This window comes from Nesoenas mayeri, assembly GCF_963082525.1.
Source record: "Nesoenas mayeri genome assembly, chromosome: 1".
In the NCBI taxonomy this organism is placed as follows: Eukaryota; Metazoa; Chordata; class Aves; order Columbiformes; family Columbidae; genus Nesoenas; species Nesoenas mayeri.
This window is the reverse complement of record NC_137541.1, coordinates 117167629-117193013: the sequence shown is the minus strand read 5'-3', so window position 1 is coordinate 117193013 and position 25385 is coordinate 117167629. Positions and strand designations below refer to the sequence as shown.

Sequence of the window (25385 nt, the reverse complement as noted above, 5' to 3'; positions counted from 1 at the left end):
GAACAAAAGCCAGAAAAACAATTCAAGTCACAAACTATTCTGAAATGCTTCACATGTGAAGAGTACAAATAACAGAAACTATTACAATATTTAATTAATAGATCCGTTTCAACACTCATTTATAGCAATTTTTAACTCTCCGAGAGCACGTGAGAATTAAGAAAGAAGAAGAGATGAATGCTTTTATTGTTGTAATTTTTAAACTGCAGAGGTTATTTCTGAAGAAACTACTTCAACTCCAAAATGGCTTGGTGCAAAAATGGCACTCGTGCAACTTCTACTGGAGCAGGGGCTTTGTAAGAAAACATGAACAGTTTTCTGAGGACCCGCCAACGAGACCTCTCCTGCCACAAGATACTTATTGCAGTTGACTCTTGTAGAGTTTCCTTATCCTGTCTTTCTCCCTTTCTGTTCTCCCAAATGGGAAAAGTCTGTCACAGGATCTTTCAGAACATAGTCTCTATAAAACGCAAAGAACACAGACAATGTTGTTTCTCTAATGCTGGCATATACATGGTATTGATGTCTTTCCAGAGTGAGCTCCTTCTATTTGAAATAAGCACCTACACATGCTTTTAAGGAAAACAGCTGCTTGAGACCACACAAGTTTGTACTGTGTCACATGCTTTCCTGCACCTCTGTCTCAATCAGGAGCTTCAACTTATTTCATGTAACAATATAACTATGCTAAATATTTTCACAATATTGCTGTAAGAAATTTCAATTATATTTAAAGTCCTATACCTGTACACGGACTTACAGATAAGGATAACAAGATTTTTCCCTGTCTTACATAAGAATGTTATCTAAATACTGACAGGGACTTTAAACAATCTGGCATCTGTAGAAATAGAAAGCAACCTGAGAAGATTTTTTTCTAGTACAAGTCCAACTTTCAAGTGGTTACAATTCTCTCAATACTCACACACATGCAAACATCTACACTTACATAATAAAAACTGAAGTAATGGATAATAATAATTAAATATAAAATTGAAAATGTGTCAAGTTAATTGATCTGCCATTTCAACAAATGGTATGATTTATTTCCACTTAGACTTATAATACATTGTACATACAGGTGAACATTTCCATTAGACTCAATTAACATGCCAAAAAGTAATTGTAGGTACATACTCAAGCTTATATTGAAATTAATCTGTTTTAGAAATTCAGTCATTTACAACAATACATTTTTAAAAAAGAAGCATATACAGACCTTCCAGTAGTCAGATTGTAAACTGTAGTACCTCTGGTATGCAGATAATGCTGTAGGAAAGAAAAATCGATGTTGAATTTGTTTTGCTGCATATTCTTTGAAGAAAAAGATAGAAAACCTTAAGAGTCAGCATACACAACATTAAAATGATAAATGGTTTAATAAAAGTAACACTGCCACAATAAGTACACTGTTGTGGGTAATGCATTCCTTAAGATTATAATTTTGGTTTATGAAACATCAACCCACAAGTATATTTATTATTAATCTTACAAATGTAAATCAAGCAATATTTTAAAGAAATCCTATAACAACAGAAATAATTTGAAATGTTGGGATTTTCATCCTGGACAAAGCTGTTGCAAGATTTAAAAATTTAATCATGTAGCTCATTTACCATGCTCCCTGATGTCCTGTAATTTCTAAAGAACTGGTGCAGAGGGACATACAAAGAGAAATCAATTTCACATGCCCTTTCTTTCAGTAACTAGAGAAACAAAAGCAAGCAAAAAAAAGCTTACATTTTATTCAACATCTGAGACCAAGACTAACCTGGAAAACAGTGCTAAGAACAGCTCTGTTCAGCAGAATATTAAGCAGAACCTTAGCAACAAATTTCTAAAGTCGCCATTCCTGCATCCTTCTTCCCCACTAAAAATTTATTTACATGCCACAGTAGAAAAAAAACTAGAACACTCATCATCCTTACACTATCAAAATGCAAAGTGTAAATGTTTACATGCAATTTAGCTGAATAAAACACTTAATCTAGTCAATCAGGCTAAGTCTTTCACAACTTAAGAATACAACTCCCCTACTCTCCCCCCAAAGAAAATTGGTACAAGCTGAAGGATATGACTGAAGCCTAACAACGTAAGTTTAAGAATGTTAAGACTAAGCATATTTCAGTGACATTCTGTAGTTAAACTATAAAGAATATCCACAATACGAAATAACCTCCTGCCCCAAATACTCCTCCTAGATACACCTCTTCCCAGGTATCAATAATGGCTTTTCAATAGTAATGCATAATTAGTTTTTCAACATGGGAATGACTTTGCCCTCCCAAAAAGGAAAACACACACACTATGAAACAGTTTTGTAATGCACCAAACCGAAATGATATTTTTTTTTTTTAACTCCAGCAGTACCTATTCAAATGTTAAAAATAAAAGCACATTTCAAATACTTAGGTCAAGAGCACCATATTATGCAAGATTTCAGAAACTGAGAACTTTTTCTAGGTTGTTTTTTTTTTTTTTTTAAATAACTATTGTAGTCAATTATACATGGGATATGGGTAAAATAAAAATATGACAATAATATTAAATACAGCGCTAAGGATTTATACCAGGAAAATAAAACTGAGAACTTTTTCAGTGTAGCTGTTGAGAAATGTAGGAGTACCCACATCAGCATATCCATTGAACAAGAGAGTTGAAACATGTTTCCCTAAAGCACTTGAGGTACTGCTAAGAAGCTGATGAAAACATAAACAGTTTTAAAAAAATACAAAAACAGAGAAGTAACAGAAGACCTTAAAAAAAAAAAAAAAGAGAGAGAAAAAAAACCACCTTATTGCTATTCAGTGACCAAAACATTCCCCATGCAAGTATAGCTAAAAGATAGAGAGCTCAAGCTTTTCTTCTTGCTCCTAACCTCGTAGTTAGTCAGACCATGTGCAGCCCTGTTCCCCAGCTAGACACAAGGGAACAGAGGGAGAAGCACTGAAAAAAAGGCAGAGATGACCAGATTTAAAGTTGTTCACTCATTCAGACCCCATAAAGCCTCGTGTCAGAGGAGGAGGAAGATTGGAAGGCACAGGAAACTAAGTTCCACTTATGGCACTACTCACGGAGAAACTTGCCCAGACAAATTCCAGCACCTCCATTATTATTATTATTATTAAGAATCTTTGCTCCACTATATTCTACCAGTTTTCCTTAGAGTGCTGCTATTTGAAAATTATTTTATTTTTTAACTCTTCCATGCTTCATAAAGTTTAGCAACTTCCCAAAGTAACAGTTGAAATGACTGCTTTAATGGTGCCAGGCTCATGTTACAATTACAAAGTACAAGTACAGGTAAAGCATGGACTGCTGCAGCATATTTCATGTCTGCATGGTAAGAAGGTAAGGCGTTCATTCTACAGAAGGTCACATCACTCTTCTGGAGGAATAAAGACACTACAACCCTCTTCTCCGGTGTCTGAAATGCCCAATTCCACTTCTGCATTCATCTATCTCTTTTAGGGATCTAGCCTTGCTTTGTAGGCTAACAGTATTCTACTTCTACCTAACTTCTTGAGGATTAAATGCTAAAACTCTCAGTTTTGTACTGAAAACACATAACAATGAATCCTGGAGGAATCCCTTGTACAGCAGCTAAACATCCATTTCCTTGTGATGAAAGTTAGACAACCAGAAACTGTTACTGATGCGCAATTTCAGTATTAACGAGTGCTCATCTCACCGTCAGTTATCTATGATAGGTTATTTCAGCCACCTTTACATCTAGATTAAACATCTGCTCCAAAACACTCAAGCTCTGCTGAAAAGGACTGAAAGAACAGGCAGAAAAACAGGATTTAAGAGAGCATTTTTTTTCAAGAGCCCACATGAAACATTTCTAAACAAGCATGTCTCTAAAATGAATCTTGAATATAAGAGACTAGAAACAAAATTAGGAAGGCAAGATTTCTGAAAAACAAAAAAGCGTACTAGTTTTAAAGCAGTATAACTTGAACCATAAATTTGAACACTATCATACTTTCCACCCTATCAGTGAGCAGATGTTTATCCTCAGTTCTGTGGTATAGAAATGGAGTCTCTCATTCGAGAAGTGTATTACTGAACTACAAGCAACCTCTCCCTGAAGTTAAGTTTATAAGAAATGAGTGCAAACCCCTCAAATTACAAACTTTATTCTAGATTAAGAAGCAAAAAGAAAGAGCCAGTGAATCTGCTGAGCAACAAAAGTTTTATACAAGTCCATATCTGAAACATAGGCCATGTTTCATCAGTGATATGACTTTAATTATAGGATGATATTCTCTGGTTTATTAGAAAAGAAAGTCACTTGTGTCATGGATCGCATTAGTAGTATTAAAAATGAATTATTAACAATAATAACACACAACCAAAACTAAAGGCTGCAATTTCATTTTACTTTTCATCCAAGACTGGTCATTCCAAGGAGAGACAATTTTTGCCAGAGAAAAATTCTATTAACTACTGCCCCTCCTTCAACACAGGATCAGCTCTCATTTTAATGGATGCAAGTAAACTTCCTGTTACAGTTAAAATGTCCTTTTTTAAACTGAATTAGTGGTTTGAAATCATTCTTAGGCACAGTATAACTCTGCAGGCTATCTTCTGATTAGGAACTTCTTACTCTTCTTACTGATTCTTCCAATCTAAAAGTTTGCCACTGAAATTCCTAAACCTACGGAATTGTTGGAGGTCAAATGCATAGAAACTTATTTTTTCAGCATGCAAAATACTCCTAAGCATCTAGAAAATGCATGTCCAGACTCAAGAAGAACAAGACTGAGTGCCAACAGTAGAACATCATTTCTCACTTAACTCTCAACTGTATTAATAGAACAACATAGTCAACCACAGAAAACTTTCTGGAAAGCACAAAGCTGAGAGACCACATTCAGACATCTAAAACAGTATTAGACTTAGTGACTCAAGAATTCCTAACTAAGGTACTCAGTTACCTATTTCAATCCTTCTGCCCAGCACTTCATTACTTATTTTACCAGCTTATGCTCTTCCTGTTAACATCTCTCTCCAAAACCTGGCAATTTACATTACTTGCCTAACAGAAAATCCTTATGATCAGACTCTTGAAAACTGTGCAATCTATGGACTAGTAGATACATCATTTACTACCCTACCCTGGATGGGAAGGCAGGGTGCGGGGCATGTGTGCATGTGCATGAGCCAAAGGTATATGTAGCTCTTCAGATCAATCACAATCAGCTACACTGCTTGATAAGAATAAAAGAATGTTTACCTAAAATAGTTCTGAAAAGAGAAACACCATTTTCCACCCAAATAATTAAAACTACTGGACAGTAAGAAGCCTCTTCAGCCCCGGCTCACTTTGTAATCTCTCTTATGCTGCAAAGCTGACCCTCAATGAGTTAATATAATCACAGTCTACTGGTTTGCTCTTCTTACAGGTTTTTACAGCCATCCAGAACTACACACTTTGTAATATATACAGTTACTTTAACAATGACAGCCATAATTATTTGCCTCCTAAGAGTTTGCCTTCCTTTCCTACTACAGCTCAAGTGAAGGGACATCTCAGAATCAGGACAATGGATGACACTGGTTTTCTTATTTGCCCCTGTTCAAGATTTCTTGATTTCACATAGCAAAACCAAACTAGGCTTTACATAGTTACCATGTGTATGGTTTCAACATCCTACAGCTTTTAATCTACAACATTTTATAAGAAAATGATAAAACTTTATATGACATAATTGTTTCAGTAATAGTGTAAACAATCTCTCTTCATATCCAGAGACTAAACACATAATGTAGACAACATATAAGTGAAAATGGGGAGCAAAATGTCTAGACTGAATGATATCCACCTGTCATTTTTAGCACATCTAATCACAAATCAGAGAGTCACAGAAAGATGTCTTTTATGGTCTGCTATAACAAATCTACCTTATGATACCTGAAAATTTAAGGGGCCTTTGAAAGTGATGCAAACACGGAGCACTTTGAGTATTTTAGTGCTTGAGTAAGGAAAAAGTGAACTAGATACTGACACCATCTAGTGGCACTTTGCAAGGCTAAATGTGTCTTAACACAGATTTTTGGCTTGCTGAACTTCTAAAAGTTAAGAGCAAACATTAACTTGATTACACACCGCTGAAAAGACAAATTAAAAACAACACACCTCAAAGCTCCAAATTCTTCTGTGCAAATCAATACTTGTTTTCATAAATACAAATTTATTTTTAAATGCTAATTTTTAAACAAGCACTTAGAGCTTATCTGATGTGAAAACAAATAGTAAGATAGAAAATTAGCTTAAGAACTGCACAAGGGAAGCAAGGAAAGGGTCCATGCATTGCTTTAAATCTGACCACACTTCGAGGAAAAATATGTTCATTAAACCCCTAGGAGACATACGCAGGTTATGGAAACAGCTTATTACATAGTGCAGGTTTTATCCACAATTGTCTTTTTAACCTAGCAAGATGAACACTGCTGGACCATAAAATTAAAGACATCAAAAGGTGAGGAAATTCCAAGGATGAGTCAACGACCATAAAAAGAAATGTTGTAGAAGGTAGAGCTCCAAAACACAGCTCAGGTCTTTTGTTCCAAGGCTTCAGGGAAGAGTTGTTCTACATTTCCTCCAGAGATTTGTGCTGAGAAGTACCAGAGACACAAACAAAAACCTCGAGCATGTCTTCCTTTTAACACAGAATGAAGGCAGACACATAACGGCAATGCAATCATACACTGAAAAAATAAAAATCATCAAATAGTATTTTAAGTAATTTTATTAACAACTATGCATGCTCATCTGGAAATATAATGCAGCAGCAAAGTGGTGAGAAGCCCACCATTCTATGATCAAATCCAACTATGAGCTGCACAGGAGACTAAGAAGCATTAAATGTGTAAGACATACAGGAGTTTGACAAAGAGTTTACTGTTACGGGAAACCTTTAGATAATGAACTCTATGAAAGGTCTTAAAATATTGACAATGTCAGTGAATGAACACAATGGAATTACATGAAACTTAAAAATCCTTCAAAGCGCATATTCCACAAAATCACTTTTAACAATGAAGTGTTTAGTTGGAACTATGCCCAAAATGAAAATTTTCAGACAACCAGTCAAAAACCATGGTCCAGCTATATTCTATAATGACAATCTTCCAGTGCTAACCCCTACCCCCCTGCCCACACTATTTATAAATAACACTGTAATGTTCTAAGCTTAAGATAACATTCTTACTTCTTTTTGTAGGAATTTCATGTAATAGCTTCAACAACTTGAAACTGAAACATCCAAAATTTAACAACAGTACCTGAAGATGAAGTCAACAGCTCTCAATAGAAGCAACACAATTTCTGCCAGTTATTACCAATTACAAACAACATAAAAAACCTGAAACCTAAAAATCACACTTACTTGAAATATAGCCAGCTCTTCCTCAACTCACTCAGATTGCTATACTACTTCAAATCCTTTCTAGATCCTCAGGACTCATCAGTAAATGAAAGCCCAGCAGCAACCCCACAGCAACTAGCAGAATCCTACCTATGCTGGGAAGATCTCTTACATTTTATAAGATGACTCCTACTACTCTGTACCTCAGAACATGCTTCCTAATGACAATACTTAACTTCAAAGTCCTAAAAGACTAAGACGCTAACCACTGCAAAGGAATTCTCCACAGAGCTGTAAGTACAAAGCAACACAGGTATATTGTTGAATTTGAGAGTTGTTCTCACAACCAAAAAACTTTAGAAAAGAGTAATCAAAAAGTGTTTAGATTTTGGTTTTAGGCTGTGACTTCACAAACGAGCGCCTCAACAAACACTCTGGATTTTTCTTCAGTTTTAAATTGTATCCTAACAATTGCTAAAAAATGCCTTTGGATGAATTAACACTATCTTATGAATTACTTACAATATTTTTATATTAGTACTTTTGACAATGCAGTCACTATCTATCTATAAACAAAATAAGCATTAAAACTGTTCTGACATAGTACACAAAAATGCAATCACCACTTGAGTACAACAATAAGAATTATTTTAGTGCGGTATTTATTGTGTTTTAGTAACTGTGATGTGAATAATTGCATGTTGTTCCCAAATCATTAATTAACTGCATTATCTACTTCTACTTCCAGGAATTTTGCTTAGAGAACAACAATTCAAGGAGGCAAATGATAAAAGTGTGTCTCCACTTGTGCAACTGTTAGCTGTCCCCCAGTCACAGGCTGAAACACAGCCAATATATATGACCCTTTCCACACAATAAAGTTCCCTAAAAAGAACACAGATGATGTCACGTTCCATGAGCTCATTAAACAGCATCCAACTAGAACCCAAACCTTAAAGATCACTGTCTACACTGTACTCCTTAGAGAAACCAGAGTCATGGAGAGAAGAAGGGAAGAAAAAAAAAGAAAAAATAAACCTCCAGCTACTGACATAGCATCAGTTGCCTCCAAGAGTAGTGGCACAATAGTTTTGGTAAAATCCTGGCCTTCCCAAGGAATACAGTAGCAAAGTCCACAGATATATATTCCAGTTGTAGCTGGATTCACAATGCTGACAGCATCCAAAAGCCTACATGACAACTCATCAACCTCCTCTGGCAAAACCTGAGGCTGAGGTTTCACATTCTAGGGCAATTGCATCACTTTTTTTCTGCTAGATTATTTTTCAGTTGGATCAGTTCCCCACACAGCTGCACGTTCAGCTGTGCCAGCACAAAGCAGAGCAGCAACAAGCAAGCAGGGGGTGCTGCTGAAGACACGCCCAGGGAACAAGGGGTTGGAAACCTTTGAAACAATCAACTAGCTGGGGAATAGCTGTCTCATTTCAAAAAAAAAAAAGGAGGAGGAAGACATCAGATTACAGTTAAGAAAATGCCACTGCGGAAACAGAATATTTTTGACCAGAAGGAGCAAATGCTCTCATTTCGAGAAATCCTGAAGCCAAATTCTGATCAGTAATGACCAAAGTGACGAAAGCTGGACAGAGAAACCACCTTCCACATACTTGCTAAACTGAATCCAGCTGCCTTGGTTATAATTGTCGGAAAACAAGTCAGCGACTCACAGTACTGAACATCTGCAAAAAGGTTGATACCTTGCCTAGAACCTTCTCTTAACAGTAGCAGAATGCAATTAACAAGACAACTCAATTTCATGGCTGCAGAGAAAAACCTTCAGCTAAAAACAGCAATTCAAACATACTGCATTTTGGGGAAATTACAAGCTGCAGACCAGCTTTGGATATTTTAAAGGCTAGGAAAAAACATGGTAATAGTCTAATTTAACCTCACAGAGAAGAAAGAACCTCATCCAGTAATTTCTGATGTAAATTCGCAACTTTTATTGGAGGCAAGTACTACTTCTTAATGAAAAAAAAAAAGCATATTAAATTTGGACTTCATTGGCTACAAACGACAGAAAACATAGTGCACTTCAAGAGAAATCACTACAATATCTAGAAGATTTATTTAAAAATATAAATATTTTTATAAAGTCCTAATTCTTATAAAGAAATTACCTACAGTCTTTATTACTACATTTAGAAGAAGGTATTAGCTACATGAAAATACACAACTACACTCAACTGAATGATCCGTGTTGACTTATGTACGAGTGACAAAACAAGACAGATCAAAACAGAAGAAATTATGCACATGAAACCTAACAGATCTCTATCAGCCGAGCACTGCTTTGTCTTGGATCACTGATGGTACTTCTGCAATCAACTAACAATTTTGTTCTGCTTCGCACAAACTATATTGCAAGCATTTTAAACAAAGAACACTATCACATTTGCCCTTATTAAAGACACACCTTTCTACGTTATATACAAAGGCGTACACGTATATTAAAGATATTTAATTAAATAAAGAACAGACTTCCAAGGGGAAAAAAATGTTGTGCAGTATTAGTCATGCTGCTATCTTGTGATATTTTATTAATTACATCCGATTTATTAAACACATCATCTTCTTCACAGCTTTGTCCAAAACTAACTTCAGACTAGACAGCTTTATAACTCTGGATGATCCTGCTTCAGCATTTTACCCTTCTGGAACTTCAGGACTTAAAAACTGTATAAAATATACATTACTGAGATGAAAATATTTCTGAACTCCCTTTACTTTTCAGTTCCCAAGCATTTAAAAGTAATTGCAATTAGAATGTATAATTAAAAGTAACAGAATTTCTAGACTGGAATAAAATTTATTTTTACCTTAAGTTTATAATGCAATGCACCAGCATTCTACTTCTTTAAAGTAACAGCAGTAAATTAATTACAGAACATTTATGCTTTTATGTATTGTGCATAATACTTCTATGGTCTTTGGTACTGTAGTTAACAACTGTTGTGAACATGTGTCCCTCAATAAAAAGGCCCTGTAACCTCCCTTTTCCTATCAATTACAATTCCTCCAGCATTATTTTCAGTACTACCCTATTTATTTGAAAATACACATAGACCACCTTTTTTTTTTAATGCTTCATTACTAACAAAGGTTTTTTTTTCCCCTTCTTGAGACTTCATTCATGACTGAAATGTTTAAACAGGCATCTAAGAAAATATTAATCATTTTATTTTAGGTTTTTAATGCTAATTGTTTCTTAACACAGTTCTGCTTATGCTTGTTTACAGTTCTAGAGAACTGGTACTTTCAACTATCATTTGTATTTTTTATGATTGTTCTTAAAACTATCTACATAGTACCTAGCAGACTCCTTATCAGTAAACCTCGCCTCTGATCCATAGCAATGTCTAGTCCTGTTACTCTTAACTGTTACCAACTCAACAGCCAAGTTAATACAGCTCAGCCTACAATCCTGCACTGTCTTTACTAAGTAAAATATATCCAATAAGCCATATTGCACAAGTTGTATTAGGCTAATCAGAAACAATGGTGTAAGTTGTTTGCAGAGGGGGTGGTTTAATTTTAAAATGATAAAATAAATAAAATAAAATAAAATAAAATAAAATAAAATAAAAATAGGGATCAAACCATTCTTTAGGGAATTCTGTAGCCAGAATATTGCCCCATTCCTTCAGGTCTTTCCATGTCTCTGGAACTGGAAACACCTGTGGTTATATCATACCATTTGGATGGGATGTGGGTACAAGTTGTGGGTACTTAAAGTGCCTAAGCTCCTCATATATTCAACAGAAAGAGACAGATGCCTCAATCACTCAAAGCCTTCTGAATTTACATACTGAATTTAGGTAACTGCAAATCAGTCCCTAGTAATATCAAATCTGAACATTTATCACCTAAAAAATGAAGGTGACATAGGTTTCCAGGAACCCTAACTCGCACTGATTTATGTTAGACATATTGAACAAGTAGACACATAGACACACTGTTATGAAACAGTCCACAGCTAGCCTGAATCATTAAGCAGTGCTGTTGAACTACCAGTTCATACTGCATACCACCAGTTATAATGCATTTCCCTATTTCTACGTCCCAAGGTAACAGAAACAGTTGGGGTGAGAGTATACATTTTTGGGGTGGGGGATGTTGTTTGTTTCCTTATACAAAGTCAAAAAGAACTGTATTCATATTAAAACTAAAAAGCAACACCCATGAAAAAAGACATCCCATGAAAAAATTAAATATTCTGACCTGCTTTAAATAGCTAGGTAGAGTAAGATCCAAAAAGGCTTTCTACTCATTCACAATCACTGGAAGGGAGGCAGCTATCAGATACTGGGCCTGACACCCAGAGTAACATGAAGTGGCAACAGGACAAGCTGAAGATCTGGCCCTGTTTTCATCAGCTACACGCTGGAGTATCTTTGGGAATCCACACGCTACCAAAAAAGCACTTTGCTGACCAACAGGCAACAAAGCACAAGTGTACATAAGGTTTTATGCATGCTGGCTGCAATAATGGCAAAAAAAAATTTTCAAATATTGATGAAGCAGAGACCTAAACAAAACCACACACTCACATACCCCCTCTCTCCTACCCAAACCCCTACAACGCATTCTTCCACTCGGTATTTAAAAAAGAACTTGAAACACACTTTAAGTGCAGATTTTTGCTTTTGAATTAATAGTCTCAGCCTAGCCTTACCTGTTGAGATTGTGGACATACATGAAAGAACTAAGACAGATTCTTGTCCTGTGCACTTGTGTCTCCCACCCTCCCACGGGAAACCTTCAGAGGCACGGGTTCAACTGTTTGTGCAGTCACGTCATAATGAACAAGAAATATTAAGTAGGTAGTGTGGTAGTACTATACAAGCTAAAGTAATTTCATTTTGATATCTGGACCAGTACTGTTTTGCTTGTTTTTTTCAAATTAATAATAATAATAATAATAATAACAACAACAACAACAATAAAAAAGAGCTGTTAGAATACAACTGCTTTCATAAATACATCAGTCTTATTCTGTTATGGGCATTGAAATACAGTGCAAACTGAGAAAACAGTAAGTTATCCAAATGCTTCAAATGCTTTCCATTCTATTGTGTCACCTACATCAAATGACAATTCCCCAATGACATTTAAGCAGAAGTACTAAAAAACCTTACCTTTTGGATAATCTTCCAATAAGAGGTTGAAGTGACCTAACTGACAAAAGAAATCAGACTCGACCTTTCCTTCAGCTTTCAAAATTAGCGATTCATAGCAGCGAACAGCCTAGGAAAAAGAAAGAAAAGGTTTTCAAAATTCTGTATTTAACTAAAACAAATTATATATTTTCTGTACACTTTCCAAGAAATAAGGAAGTTTTTTGTTACTCCTCAAGGCAGGGAAAGTCTACAAACACTCTCAATAACTTGTAGTCAGCATTATGTTTTGAAGAAGAAATCTAATGTTTAAGATGGAACAGATTTGCAAGTTCACTGATTCTAATACAAATCGACAGTAAATGAACAATAAAAGTTTTCTCTGGTTTATTTGTGGACTCCAGAAACATTCAATTTCCCAAAAACAAAACAAACCTGTAACATACATGATGATTTTTAACTTAAAAAAAAAAAAAACAAACAACAAAAAACCAACCCATTATTTTCCGCAAGAAAGAAACATCTTTGATTCTATTTGTTTTTTCTAAATGATTCACATTTCATTCTACCAGTTGTTTCAGTAGTTTTTGCTAAACTGAAGAGTACCTCCCAACATGCTTGCTTAGGTAATTTATAAACCTCAGCATACGTTTCACAAGATCTGATGCTTTTCACATACATCTATCATGTCATAAAACGCAGTATGCTACCTTCTACTTACTACACAGTTACTGTAGACTAAGTAAAGCTAAAGTTTGAAAAATAAATCCAATTAGAAAAGACTTCTGAGAGAAGTTGCTCTGGAAGTTGTTAAGCAGCACACATGATCTGAGCATGTTATGCGCTGCAAACACATGTTTATTAAACAGAACTGATACCTTCTATTCACCATAAGGATCATGATCTTCAAGCTGTTACATTCTTACCTTATGACCCTATTTCCACTTTGGGAGTGAGTAAGTGAATAAAAAAATAAAAACATTTCCCAACTTTTGGAACTTCCAGTTTCTTGAGTTTGAACGTACTAGCCATTAAAACAAAGCAGCTGAATAACCTTAAATGGGAGGGAGGATCCTTTGCACCAGCAGTAGACTTTACAGTTCTCAAACTCCTGACAGACTTCCAATGAACTCCAGTTTCAACTGATTAATAATGAGTTTCACCAACTCATGGTTTGACTATGTTTCAATTTGGTTCCAACTATGAACTGCTTCATTTCAATATCTTACAGTAATCAAAGTCCTTAATATGAAATGATGCGCTTCATTAAGTCATTTTATTAAAACTGAAAATTCAAAAGGGAAAAAAGATAAATTTATCCTGTAACACTTAAGTCCGAACAGTAAATTATTAGTCTTGCCCATATTTGTAATTTACTTTGTGTACATTTGTATTAATCATTGAAATGAGAAATGCCAACAATAAAATGAGGATTCGTTAACAAACAGTTAAAACATACCTATGGAGAATCCAAATTATTGTTCTAATCTGTATTTTAATTTGCCATTTTTACCTTGCTATGCTAGTTTTAAAATTGTTTTTCTTAAACAGTAAACCATAATAAGACAGGCCTTGCTGCACTCCATGTACACAAAGTCATGTATGTGACCAGACAAGTGTGTGTCAGATTGTATCCCAAGCTTGAGATGTATTACATACACCTACACCTGCTTCCACGTTCAGAATATCCTTCTGTTATGGCTGTTTTCAGAAATAAAGTTCTGATGGATAGAAACAAAGCTATGCTGCAGCAAAATGGTAAACATCCGTATTAAATCTCTCAGGTGTATGTGTGGTATTAAACAGATCTAATAAAACCATCTGAACTATGTGTTTCAAACTGGAAGCTATTTGGCCACATTCCTAAGACATTAAACTGTGATATATATTTGCCTCTGCATCAAAGAACTGCTGCAGAATTGTTCGTTCATGCTCTGAGTTTTGCCTTAGCAAACTGCACTGGAAGGACTGGAATTCTGCTGACAGTTAATCAAAGTTGCTACTCCTTTAATTTTATTCCCATCACTATGAATATCTCTTGGAGTCAGCCAACTCTCAGTCTAAAGAATATGATCCCTGGAGTCAAAAGCGAAGCGTAAGTCTAAAGTGAGAGTTTCTTAAAATTACTGTGTGTGCGTGAACCGATTCTCAACATTGAGGCTCATCTGCAGAATCTATTCCAATCTAGAATCTTGGGGTTTTTTCCTTGCTTCCTCTCCCCATTTTTGGTCTCAACTCTGGATTTCTACAAATTGTAACACAATTCTTGCTGGTGTCCCTAATGTTATTGTCACACATTAATTTGCAGATAAGTTTTCCATTTTCTGATGATTTGCAATAGCTGCTGCAGCTGCTGAAGAGAATATTCACACTATGACATTTTCTTAAATCAATATTTTGTCTTTTATAATACAATTCAGTCATTGTTCAGAGCATACAGAAACTTGATTCCGTAACAGGTAGCTTACAAAAAACTGTTGGAGAGGAAGTTAGTTCGTTAGTTAGTTAGTTAGTTTTTCTACACAGGATGTTCAAGGAAATTATCAATCACATGCACATAAACAGCTAAGCTTCTGGGGACCCCTAACATTTACTCAGCCCCTTTTAAAGTAAATCCTCATGAAAATACGTATCAGAAGTATCTGAAGCACTATATATATAAGTGATATAAAAACCTACTCCCAAGTCTTTCACACAACTCAGATCAATTCTCAATAAGGAAGATTTTCCCTTTGCCTTCCAATACACTTTGAAGATACTGCTAAGACATCTTAGCAATGCCAGCACAAGGCAAGGTGTAGAACACCAGAGCTGCAAAACACAACTTCCCCTTAAGTAACAGTTAACTGTCCCTGTAAAATCAATTCAACTACACCCTTCAATACACCCTCTCAGTTGATCTGTAACTTATTTGCACTAAATTTAAATTGTAAAGGTTGTTCCATATGAATTTTTTTAAATTCTTCTAGAGCATTCCAACAAAATGAGCAAACTTTACGTTGTCTGCAGGAACACCATTTCAACCTCCAAGGCTCTGGAGGATGAGCAGACTGGTCAGTATGTAGATCTTCTTCCTAGTAGCCAGAACAGATTCATCTAGCAAACTGATTTATCCAACTTTAGTTCTGGTCAAGAAACTTTCTTCCCCATCAAACCCCTCCACAAACATCTTTAGAAAGGAACAAGCATTTTTCTGCATAGATAAGAATTTGTCTCACAGTTGAATGAATGGATGCAAAGCATTTTGAAGAATAAGATCACAAGTACATGTATTGGTATACAGTTTCTTTGAAGAACTAGTCAAAATATCTTGTTCCAGTGGATCTGTAACTGTAAAGGCCATCTATGGCATCACTTGTGCAACCAACTTAAATAATCCTGAGACACTAGGAATTCTAAGGAACTTAAAACTCCTCAGGTTTTAAAGTATTGTTATTTCTCCACTTACTATGGATTTATGAGTGCATTCAATGGAGCCAGCTTTAAGAACTGTTAATATTGACAAATTAACAAAAAAGAGAAAGACCCTGAAATGAAAAGGAAGACTGCTACACAAAGTCATTCACTTCCTTCCCTTTGTTCAAGGCTGCATGAAGATAAAAGAGAAACCTGAAGAATTTATGGACTTGGCAAAATAATCACCCACAGCTGCTTCACAGTGTGGCAACCAGAGTAGAAGCAGGAAACAAATACAGGAATGGCTGCAGGAAAAGAGGCTGGTTTGAGATGCAAAAAAAAAAAACCAAAAAACCAAACCTCATGTTGTTTGCCACCTCCTTGATTAACAGTAATACATTACTGTCATCATTTCTGACATGACAATTACAAACCCCCTCTTTATGACATCATATTTCCTGACTGGGGGCATTCTGATTTCAGAAATTCAACCACCAATCTCACGACACATTTAAATTCAATCTAGTGAAGAAGAAAAAGGCACAGTATTTTTGTCAACTTGGAAAAAGCTAACAAAACATTCATGTGTTAACAAAAGGAAAGGATAATTCCATTATCATCTTTAAAATGCACTACCAAATCCCTGTATGTTCATTACTTCCAAAGGAAGGGGAACAAGAATATTTTTCCCCTCTGTTGTTAGAAGAGCATTGCCACTCCCCCACCTCCCCCCAAACAAAACAACAAAACAAACAAAACACAATCCCATAAAGCAAACGTCAGTTTTGGCTATTATTAACATGTTTCCTTTTCATGAAGAAAAGACCCTAGATTTTGGAATATACTATTAAAAAAAAAAAAATTCCAATAGATAAAACCAGAATTCTAAATACTGAATATAGAAATCACTTATACATATTATATCTCTAGCTCATAAAGGAGAAGGAAGGACAATGTTATTTCTACTTCAATTAATATGAAAAAAAACCTTATAATTATTACTGGTGGCAATAATTTGTATTTCACAGCATAAATTCAAATTACTGTTAAACAACTGCACTAAAAGAAAAAAAATCAATACAGGTTTTTTTTAATAGTTTCTAAAGAAGATATAAGGATGTCCTTTCTTATTCATGACAAGCATGATTGACTAGATGAAAGTAGCAGCACTAAATGGCCACACATGACAAAATGTTCATTATTAATTGTTTAATATATTAAGGACATGAAAATGGAGGAGTGCGTCAAGTCAGCAAATTTTCACGTAAAACGTAGAAAAATCCAACTACAGCAAACTAAAAACCTAGCAATATAAACTGCTAGCATGGCAACGGCTTGGCAGTAATGTACAGTGAAAGAAATTATTTGAATTTTACCAGATAATAAATTAACTGTTCAATAAAAAGTGTTTTAATGCAGACAACATAGTGTAAAATAGCAAATTCAAAGCCTCAAGATGTTCCTAGAACCTTAAAGTTCACAATAGAAAACATTGTACATAAGCCTGCTGGGGGCGGGGGGTGGAACTGGATGGGACAAATGAATAGTTTCTGCTTCTTTTTTCTTGTTTCTCCAGTAAGCAATAACCTGAAAGAACAGGCTTTGCAAGCAGGTAATGAGAACTGGAAGCATGAAAAAAATACCACATATAGGAATTTGGAGAGACACCAGCAGACCCTTCACAAATGAAATGCGTACTACATTAATGCTTAGAAATAAAATGTTAGTTAGGTCGTAAGGGATATTTTACCCTTCCAGAAAATAAAGTAATTACATAGTGCTGGACACTGAAGGGATGATGACACTATCTACTACCAGTCAGTCTGTGGGACATCTACAGATCAGAAAAGCAGAAGGTTATGTACATATGTGCTGGGATTATTCTCTCCAGCTCAGTATCAAGAGAGGATATTCTGAAAGGCTTCTTTTCCATTCCTTTCTCCAAGCTACAATTCACCAAACTGCACATGTGATTTTCTAATAATAATAACAAGAGCTACCATCCTGAGAATCTCCCGATTCAGTTCTAGCTGCTGCTCTGCAACAGCGTGTGAATATGGCTCGCTTCAGCTAAGCAAAGAGAAAAAAAGACCAGCCTGAATTCTTCAGAAGTAGAACTATATTTTCCCCCATCAATGACTGGCTGGATAAACACCACTTCCTGTGCTGTAGATGACTTAAAAGAAAACCTCATTTACTTCTGCATAGAAAAGCATACATTCATATTAGATTGAAGATAACCTATATTAATTCTGCAAATTCTCCACTGAAGGCTCTCCTATAATATATGGATGGCACAAGACTCTTAACTTCCCTTACTTTCTGACTCAATATCAATTCCCACTATAGCTTTCAAAGCTTCTTTATGTGTTGCCTCTCTTTCTGAAGCTCATACTGTGTTATAACATTTCTGTCTCAACTTAGTCTAAGTTACTCTCCTTATATATCATATTTGGACTGTATTGTATAAAAGCCTCAATAAGAGTGTTAAAAGTATAGCATGCTGGACACAAAGATGCTAATGCCCCTCAAGACCTAGGCCTCAAAATGGAAAAATAGGAATTAGGCTCTTAGATTAAGTTTGTTCTTGCAAAATTTCTAAGGCATATTGGAATAGCGGCAAGTTAATCTGCTAATGTTATTTATGATCAAAGTCCTTATCATTTCAGAGAAAATAAGTAGTATAGAACAATGGAAACTGATCCTCCTCATGATTACTGCTTCATGAAATAGGACAAAAGAATAAATACTGCAAGCAATAAAGAAGAAAAGCAGTTGCACACATTAGCTACATGTGTAGCTTGATTAAAACAATGAAAATTACTTTTCTTTAAAAGCCACTACTGTCGTCTAGGACTTATCGACCACAGGCATCACTTGAAAAAAATTTGTTACATCTTCAGTGTAATCTGGAAGTAGAAGAGATGAAGCAGTAAATAGAAGTAAGGTGAAGGTTGCTGAGTTTACAAGTGAAAATTAACATGAAAACTAATTGAAACATAAACAGCACAAGCTGTTCTAGAGACTGGAGTGAAAGAAGCACACAACCACCATAACAAAAAAAAAATAAAAAAAAAATAAAAAAAATAAAAAAAAATTGAAACCTATGGCAGAGAATCAGTATCACTAAAACAAATGCTACAATCAGATGGAGAACAAGAGACACTAGTAACTTCGAAATAATTTTTCCTAAAGCGAATTATCATTGAAAAATGAGGGACAGTGCTTCATAAAAATCACAAAACTGCAGAAGAGAATACAAAATACAAAATATGCAAATCAATGATAAATAGAGAAAAGCGACATTTTAGCAGAGGTAGGAAGAAACTCAACTTGCCATCACTGAATAAGGAACACTTATTATCAACTATAAGATATTCTTTATAAGCGCATTCTGTCAGACAGATGTAAGCTCCACAGTATAGGCTTCTAAAAGAAAAATACAGGAAGCTTAGTCATATTCAACGGACAGTGTCCATAACCAATTGCATTTTGATAAAAAATTTATTGACTGCCATTAATGCAGTGAATCACTCTGCATTAATTCTGATGTCACCTTTAGCATGCAATCTGCCCCGTCACTTCTTTTAAATACAGTATGGTATAATGACAAATATGGATGTGCATGTATGGACAGACACACCTACACTGTATAGGAAATTAAAACAAATTCTAAACTATCAGCCATCAGAATGCTCTTTATTCTGTCCCTGAAAACATTTCACAATCTGATGACTCAGGAGACTATGACAAATTTTGTACAGAACTTTATCATTCCAAATCCTGCATCGTTCTGTGGGGTTTTTTTAAAAAGTAGCAATAGATTTTTCAGACAATTGAAATGGCTGACTTTATCTGAGATGATCAGATCTTTTTGTTGTTATTTTTACCATAATAATTCCATTTCAACGATAATTGTAGTATCTTAATTTAGCAATGGTTGTAGTGCTAATTAATAGTTCATCATATAGTAAAATTTAATACTACTAAATCTGCTTTTATTCCAACAACTCTTAACTATACCAACACAGAACATCACAACTGAGGTGCAAGCATGTCATGCTTCAGAACATTTAGGCAGTTAACTTTGATAGATACATATATTTTTTGAAAATGTTGAACTACTCATATCTATGAGGCTACAGATTTTCCTACATATTTCAGTAAGATATACATCAAATAAATAGCTGCTTTCTGTTTCATTGGGTAAATAACTTTGGAAATACAATTAAAATCAACACAGAAAGAAAAAAAGGACTAATTAAAGACTGACCCTGTATTAATAGCTGCCTGTTTTACCTAAGAAAAAACCACAAAGTTTAAACCTGAATAACTGTCATTTATGAAAATATTTCCTTTCCAGACACAAGTCTGTGGAAATATAACACTATCCGCTACCATGCATAAAAATGACAAAGTGGTAATGAATAAAGCTTGAAAAAAAAAATTGAACAGAGAAAAATGTACATAAGAATACATAAGAAAATGTCTACAAAGACTGACACAACAAATACGTATTTGTGAAAATACTTAGTGTCAGACTAAATAGAATGATTTTCCATGTTGTTGTTTGAATACAAGGTGATACAGAAAAGCAACGATTATAAAATACTAAAAAAAAAAAAACCACACCAATTGCTCTGCTCTGCTAAACCTGCATAATCTAAAATCCAAGCGAGTTCAAACACCAGAGGTGCCTCGATTTTCAGAAATAAATATTGTCGGTACCTTAGTCTGAAAATATAACAAAAAGATTCGTTTTAGAAGAATGGAGATGAAAACGGGTCAGGAACTGTTTACAAAGGAAGTGTAAAAACTAACACTAATAGGGTGGGAAGTAGAGTTTTCAGCACCACAGGAGACATAAAATTGGTAAAGCTACATTAAGACCCAAAGGATTAAAAAAAAACCCCAAACATATAAATAGAAGGAACATGGTTTTAAATACGGGAAAACTTATTTCAAAGAGTCTCAGAATCCTGGTACTTCTGAAGTTAGCATAGCCAGTATACCAGGAAGGGTGACCCACAAATATTTTCCATCACATCATAGGAACCCCACATCCGGGTACCTCTCCACATATCATGTTCCTTTTTCCACTGCCATTCTCATATACTCCTCTTGTGGCTGCTTAATTATGCTTAGATAATGTGAATGCTGCTCACATATGAAAGTCCCAACACTGAAACATACCCAAATGTGCATGTAGTGCTACTCTGCTAATGCCTGCAAACACCCAGCCCAATCCTTCACCCTTCCCCCATCTCATGTAGTAGTCTGAACAAAAAAAAAAAAAAAAGAAATAAAGAAATAAGAGGAATACAGTCCTCTGGATACAGTCACACACCTAATGATCAGTACCGCTTCTGAATGGAAGAGCTGGTGTACCTCATTCCAGGAAAGAAATAATGTCTACTTGCACCAAGTAGCAATAGCAAGTGTGGGAGGTTCATTTATACAGATTTCAGAATTGGTATTTATGCACTACAAAGTGCAAGTCCAAATTATTTTAGGTACTAGTGTGCACTTGCTTTGTAATATGCACTGAACACCAAGTAAGATGACAATACACCTAACATTGCTTAGGAACCTGCCAGAGTCTTCTGCTAAATAAAACTCTGTACTAAATTTTTACAGGCAGCACATTCTCAAAAATCCCATAACAGTGGGGTAAACAGCCACGCAGGTTGTCAACAAAGACTGTTTTCATCAGCATTCCCCTGGAGCTAGATAGAAGACCTCCTTCTTGAAGAATGCTTCCCCAGCCATTTCAATTTTAGCATCCAATATAGAGACAGACATTACATTAACAACTACCAAGCGGAAAAATGTGCATGTATCCAGCTTAACACCAATTCTCCACATATCTCTATGTGTTTTCAGGGATATTACAGAACTAGGAAAAAAGAGCATGTTTCAAAGGACACAGCTCCTAGTAAGTACAGCAGATCAAGAAACAATTCTGCTCTCAGGGTTGGGGGGAAAGGGGAACAGGAGGTGGGGTGGTAGGAAGCTCAAATATTTCACCAAAACAAAACATTGAAACCATCTAATAAGTCCATCTAGGATAAGACCAAGGTTCAGAGCTTTGTTTAATTTGAAACAAAGACTTAAATTTCATGGAACAGTTTGGGTTGGAAGGGACCTTCAAAACTCATCTAGTCCAACCCCTCTGCCGTGAGCAGGGACATCATCAACTAGATCAGGTTGCTCAGAGCCCTGTCCAGCCTGGCCTGGAATGTCTCCAGGGATGGGGCATCTACCATCTCTCCAGGCAACGTGCCAGCATTCAATCACCTTAACTGTAAGAAATTTCTTCCTCATGTCTAGCCTGAATCTCTTCTCCTTTAGTTTAAAACCATTACCCCTTGTCCCATCATAACAGGTCCTCCTAAAAAGTCTGTCCCAACCTTTCATGTAGGCCCCTTTTAGGTACTGAAAGGTCTCCCTGAAGCCTTCTCTTCTCCAGGCTGAACAACCCCAACTCTCTCAGCCTGTCCTCACAGCAGAGCTGTTCCAGCTCTCTGATCATTTTTGTGGCCTCCTTTGGCCCCTCTCCAACAGATTCATGCCTTTCCCGTACTAAGGGCCGCAGAGCTGGACACAGGACTCCAGGAGGGGTCTCACCAGAGTGGAGTAGAGGCACAGAATCACCTCCCTTGATCTGCTGATCATGCTCCTTCTGATGCAGCCCAAGATACCACACTCATAGCAAGTGCCTTAAATACCAGATTCCGAAGTCAACCTTTAAGGCAAAAAATCACAATGACCCACAGCAGGACAGAGGCAGAATGACAGAGACTAACCTTCCAGCTATATGCAGAGAACTCAGTTCCACCCACAACTACAGTATGACCCTGTGCAGACACAGTGAATTTTCTCATTCAAAACAAACAAACAACTGGATGAAGAAGAATGCAATCCATTAGAGGAAGGTACTGAGGAGTTTGGGGCCACACCACCATCTGTCTTGTTTGAACCCTAACAACACAGCCTAAATTATGAGTTCTTCTCAATTCCATCATGCTGCTATTCCTTCCAATAGAGGAATTTGCAAATACTCTTTGCTATCATGCCCAGCTGGAAAAAGTACAGTATCTTTTTCTGTTGGACCTCACTTTCAGTTACCGCATACTCTGACTACTTAATGTGCGATACTCCAAAGCTTGTGGACAAGAAGCCACCAGTTCATCACACAAAGAACAGTGCTCAGTAACAAGGGCTTCTAAAATCAGCCACAACTAACTGTTTAATATGTAACAAAACAAACAAACAAAAAACAAACACACACAAAAAATAACAACAGCAACAACAACAAAAAAACACAAACAAACAACAACCACAAAACAAAAAAACCCACCAAGGTTAAAGTTGTGTCAGATTTCAATTATAACAGCATAGATTAAAAATGGTGAAATAACTGAAAAGAAAAATAGAATCATTTTCAGATCATAGCTAACTATAGAATTTTATGAGTTTATCACAAATCTGCTTCAAAAACGAGTCATGACACTTCAGGAAAAATAACACACATCCCCAATATAACTATGTCCAAAGGCCAACCCTCTAAAACAGCTGCACTTCTCACATTTAAATTAAAAAAAAGGGGGAGGGGGGTGGTGCAAAACCAAAAACTTGCACAAAATTCACTACCCTTACACTGTTGATAATATTTGTCAGTCCCAAACTTCACAGAAAATAGGTACTGGCCATCTTATTTCTTAAAAAAAAAAAAAAAAAAAAAGTCTATTTGTAGACTAAAAAGTAAATATTGTACAATACAAGAATTCCAGTGTATGGAACCCAAATCTTTAACCCAGCTTTTATGTTGTGTTGAACCCATACTACCTTTCAGAATACCTAAATCAGTATCGCTATGCACTAAAACCACTGCTTCTGTCTCAGAACCAGAGAGAAAATTCAGAAATCTTTAAACAGTCAGAAAGCATTTTATAAACCCACTGAGATGCAAACTCAATCATCAGATATTTGAAATGAGAAAGTACTCCAAAAGAACGGATGTGCAGTACAACATTCAACATCAGAAGTTCAAATGCTGTTGGCACCATTCATAAACCAGCATGTATATGTGATTCATATACCAAATACCTTTGAAGATCTCCCTATGATAGTCTACTGTAGGGTTTGCATTTAAAAAGAAATGGTGACAGAAATAAATGAATGCCATGCATTTCAGGCATTCATTGAGTAGCTTTTATTTTTGATGAACATGCTCTATTCTGTAGGATTTACTCCACAAAAGATGAGGTATTTTGGTAAGTTAAGTACCTGACTCTTCAACTGAAGCCGTAATGACTCAGGGCTTTCAGTGAAGGATCAATTCCTGTATTGTTTACAGTGGTAGACATCCTCAATTTCAAGTATACATTAATGCAAAACACTGGAAAAAATTGAGCAGTTTTACAGTCAATATAGTTTCCAAAATACAACCAACTTGACACTGCAAAACTACATGGGCACAGTGAGCCAGGGCATAAAGTCACTCAAGAGTTTTTAATTAAAAAGACAATCCCTTAACACTAAGAAGTTGACTGCCTGTTTTTTTTTCCCCCCAGTTTTGGATGAATGGGGCATACTCATATCTTCCATTTCACTGTCACTAATATAATCTACCTTTGTTTAGAGATGAAATTCACCTTTGAAACAGCTCCACTCTAACCTTCAAAGGACTCATGGCCTGATCATAAAAGATCTTAAAATGCCAGAATAGACCAGTGTGAAAACTGCAGTCAACAAGCACACTTCTCAATGCAAGAAAAGCCTGTTTCCACAGAAGACTGGATTTTTTCAAGTACTGGTTGTTAGAAAAAGTATGTCATCAACACAGAGTATGTGGAAAGGTGCACACATTTTTACATTTTCTTTCATTAATATACATAAAAAACCCACTATACATTGTAGAAAAATCCCTGTCAAAACAGTATGTCACCATGAACAAGCAATTGCCCTAGACAGGAAACAAGGAAAACAGCAAAACAAAACAAAAACCTATGAACCAAGCCTGAGAGTCAGACACTGAATAAAGTTCTAAAGAGCACAATGGGTACAGCCACAGAAGCAGCAAATAAAAGCTCAGACAGAATAAAGGAACAAGTGAGGGGGAACATTTAAGTGAGAGATGAAAACTTCATCAGGCAGGAATGGCAGAGAAGAGAAGTAGATAGATCACGGTTTACTCTAGGCCTGAACAACAGCACCCTCTTTGCTGCGTAATCATTCCATCCCTGCTCCATCTGCCAGCACACCAGCCTCCTCATTACTCACCCGATACAGAGCATCTCCACATAATAATCATTTCAATCCTGCCAGTCACTCGGTGAACAAGTGATTAGCCCTCTGCAGAGAATGCTTGAGAATTATGAAAATATACTAAGGTGAGAGTTTAAGAACATTTTTAAAAGAAACAAATGTAAATTAAAGACCTTTTCAAGTCATCGTAAAAGGCAAAAGGTAGCAT

At 35.8% G+C, this 25385-nt stretch overlaps 1 protein-coding gene across 8 annotated transcripts in view; it reads right to left on the bottom strand.

The window, feature by feature from the left end:
• The window catches only part of KDM6A (lysine demethylase 6A), a 157161-nt gene that overhangs the window by 107928 nt on the left and 23848 nt on the right, over positions 1 to 25385 (bottom strand). For all 8 annotated transcript variants that reach the window (XR_013922272.1, XM_080346687.1, XM_080346688.1 and 5 more), the window contains exons 3-4: positions 12533 to 12641; positions 1220 to 1269 (exon numbers count right to left, since the gene is read on the bottom strand). Coding sequence is in view for 7 of the 8 variants with exons in the window: in XM_080346687.1 (XP_080202813.1) it covers positions 1220 to 1269; positions 12533 to 12641 (159 nt within the window). In the remaining variant the exon portion in view is untranslated. The remainder of the gene's footprint in view (positions 1 to 1219; positions 1270 to 12532; positions 12642 to 25385) is intronic.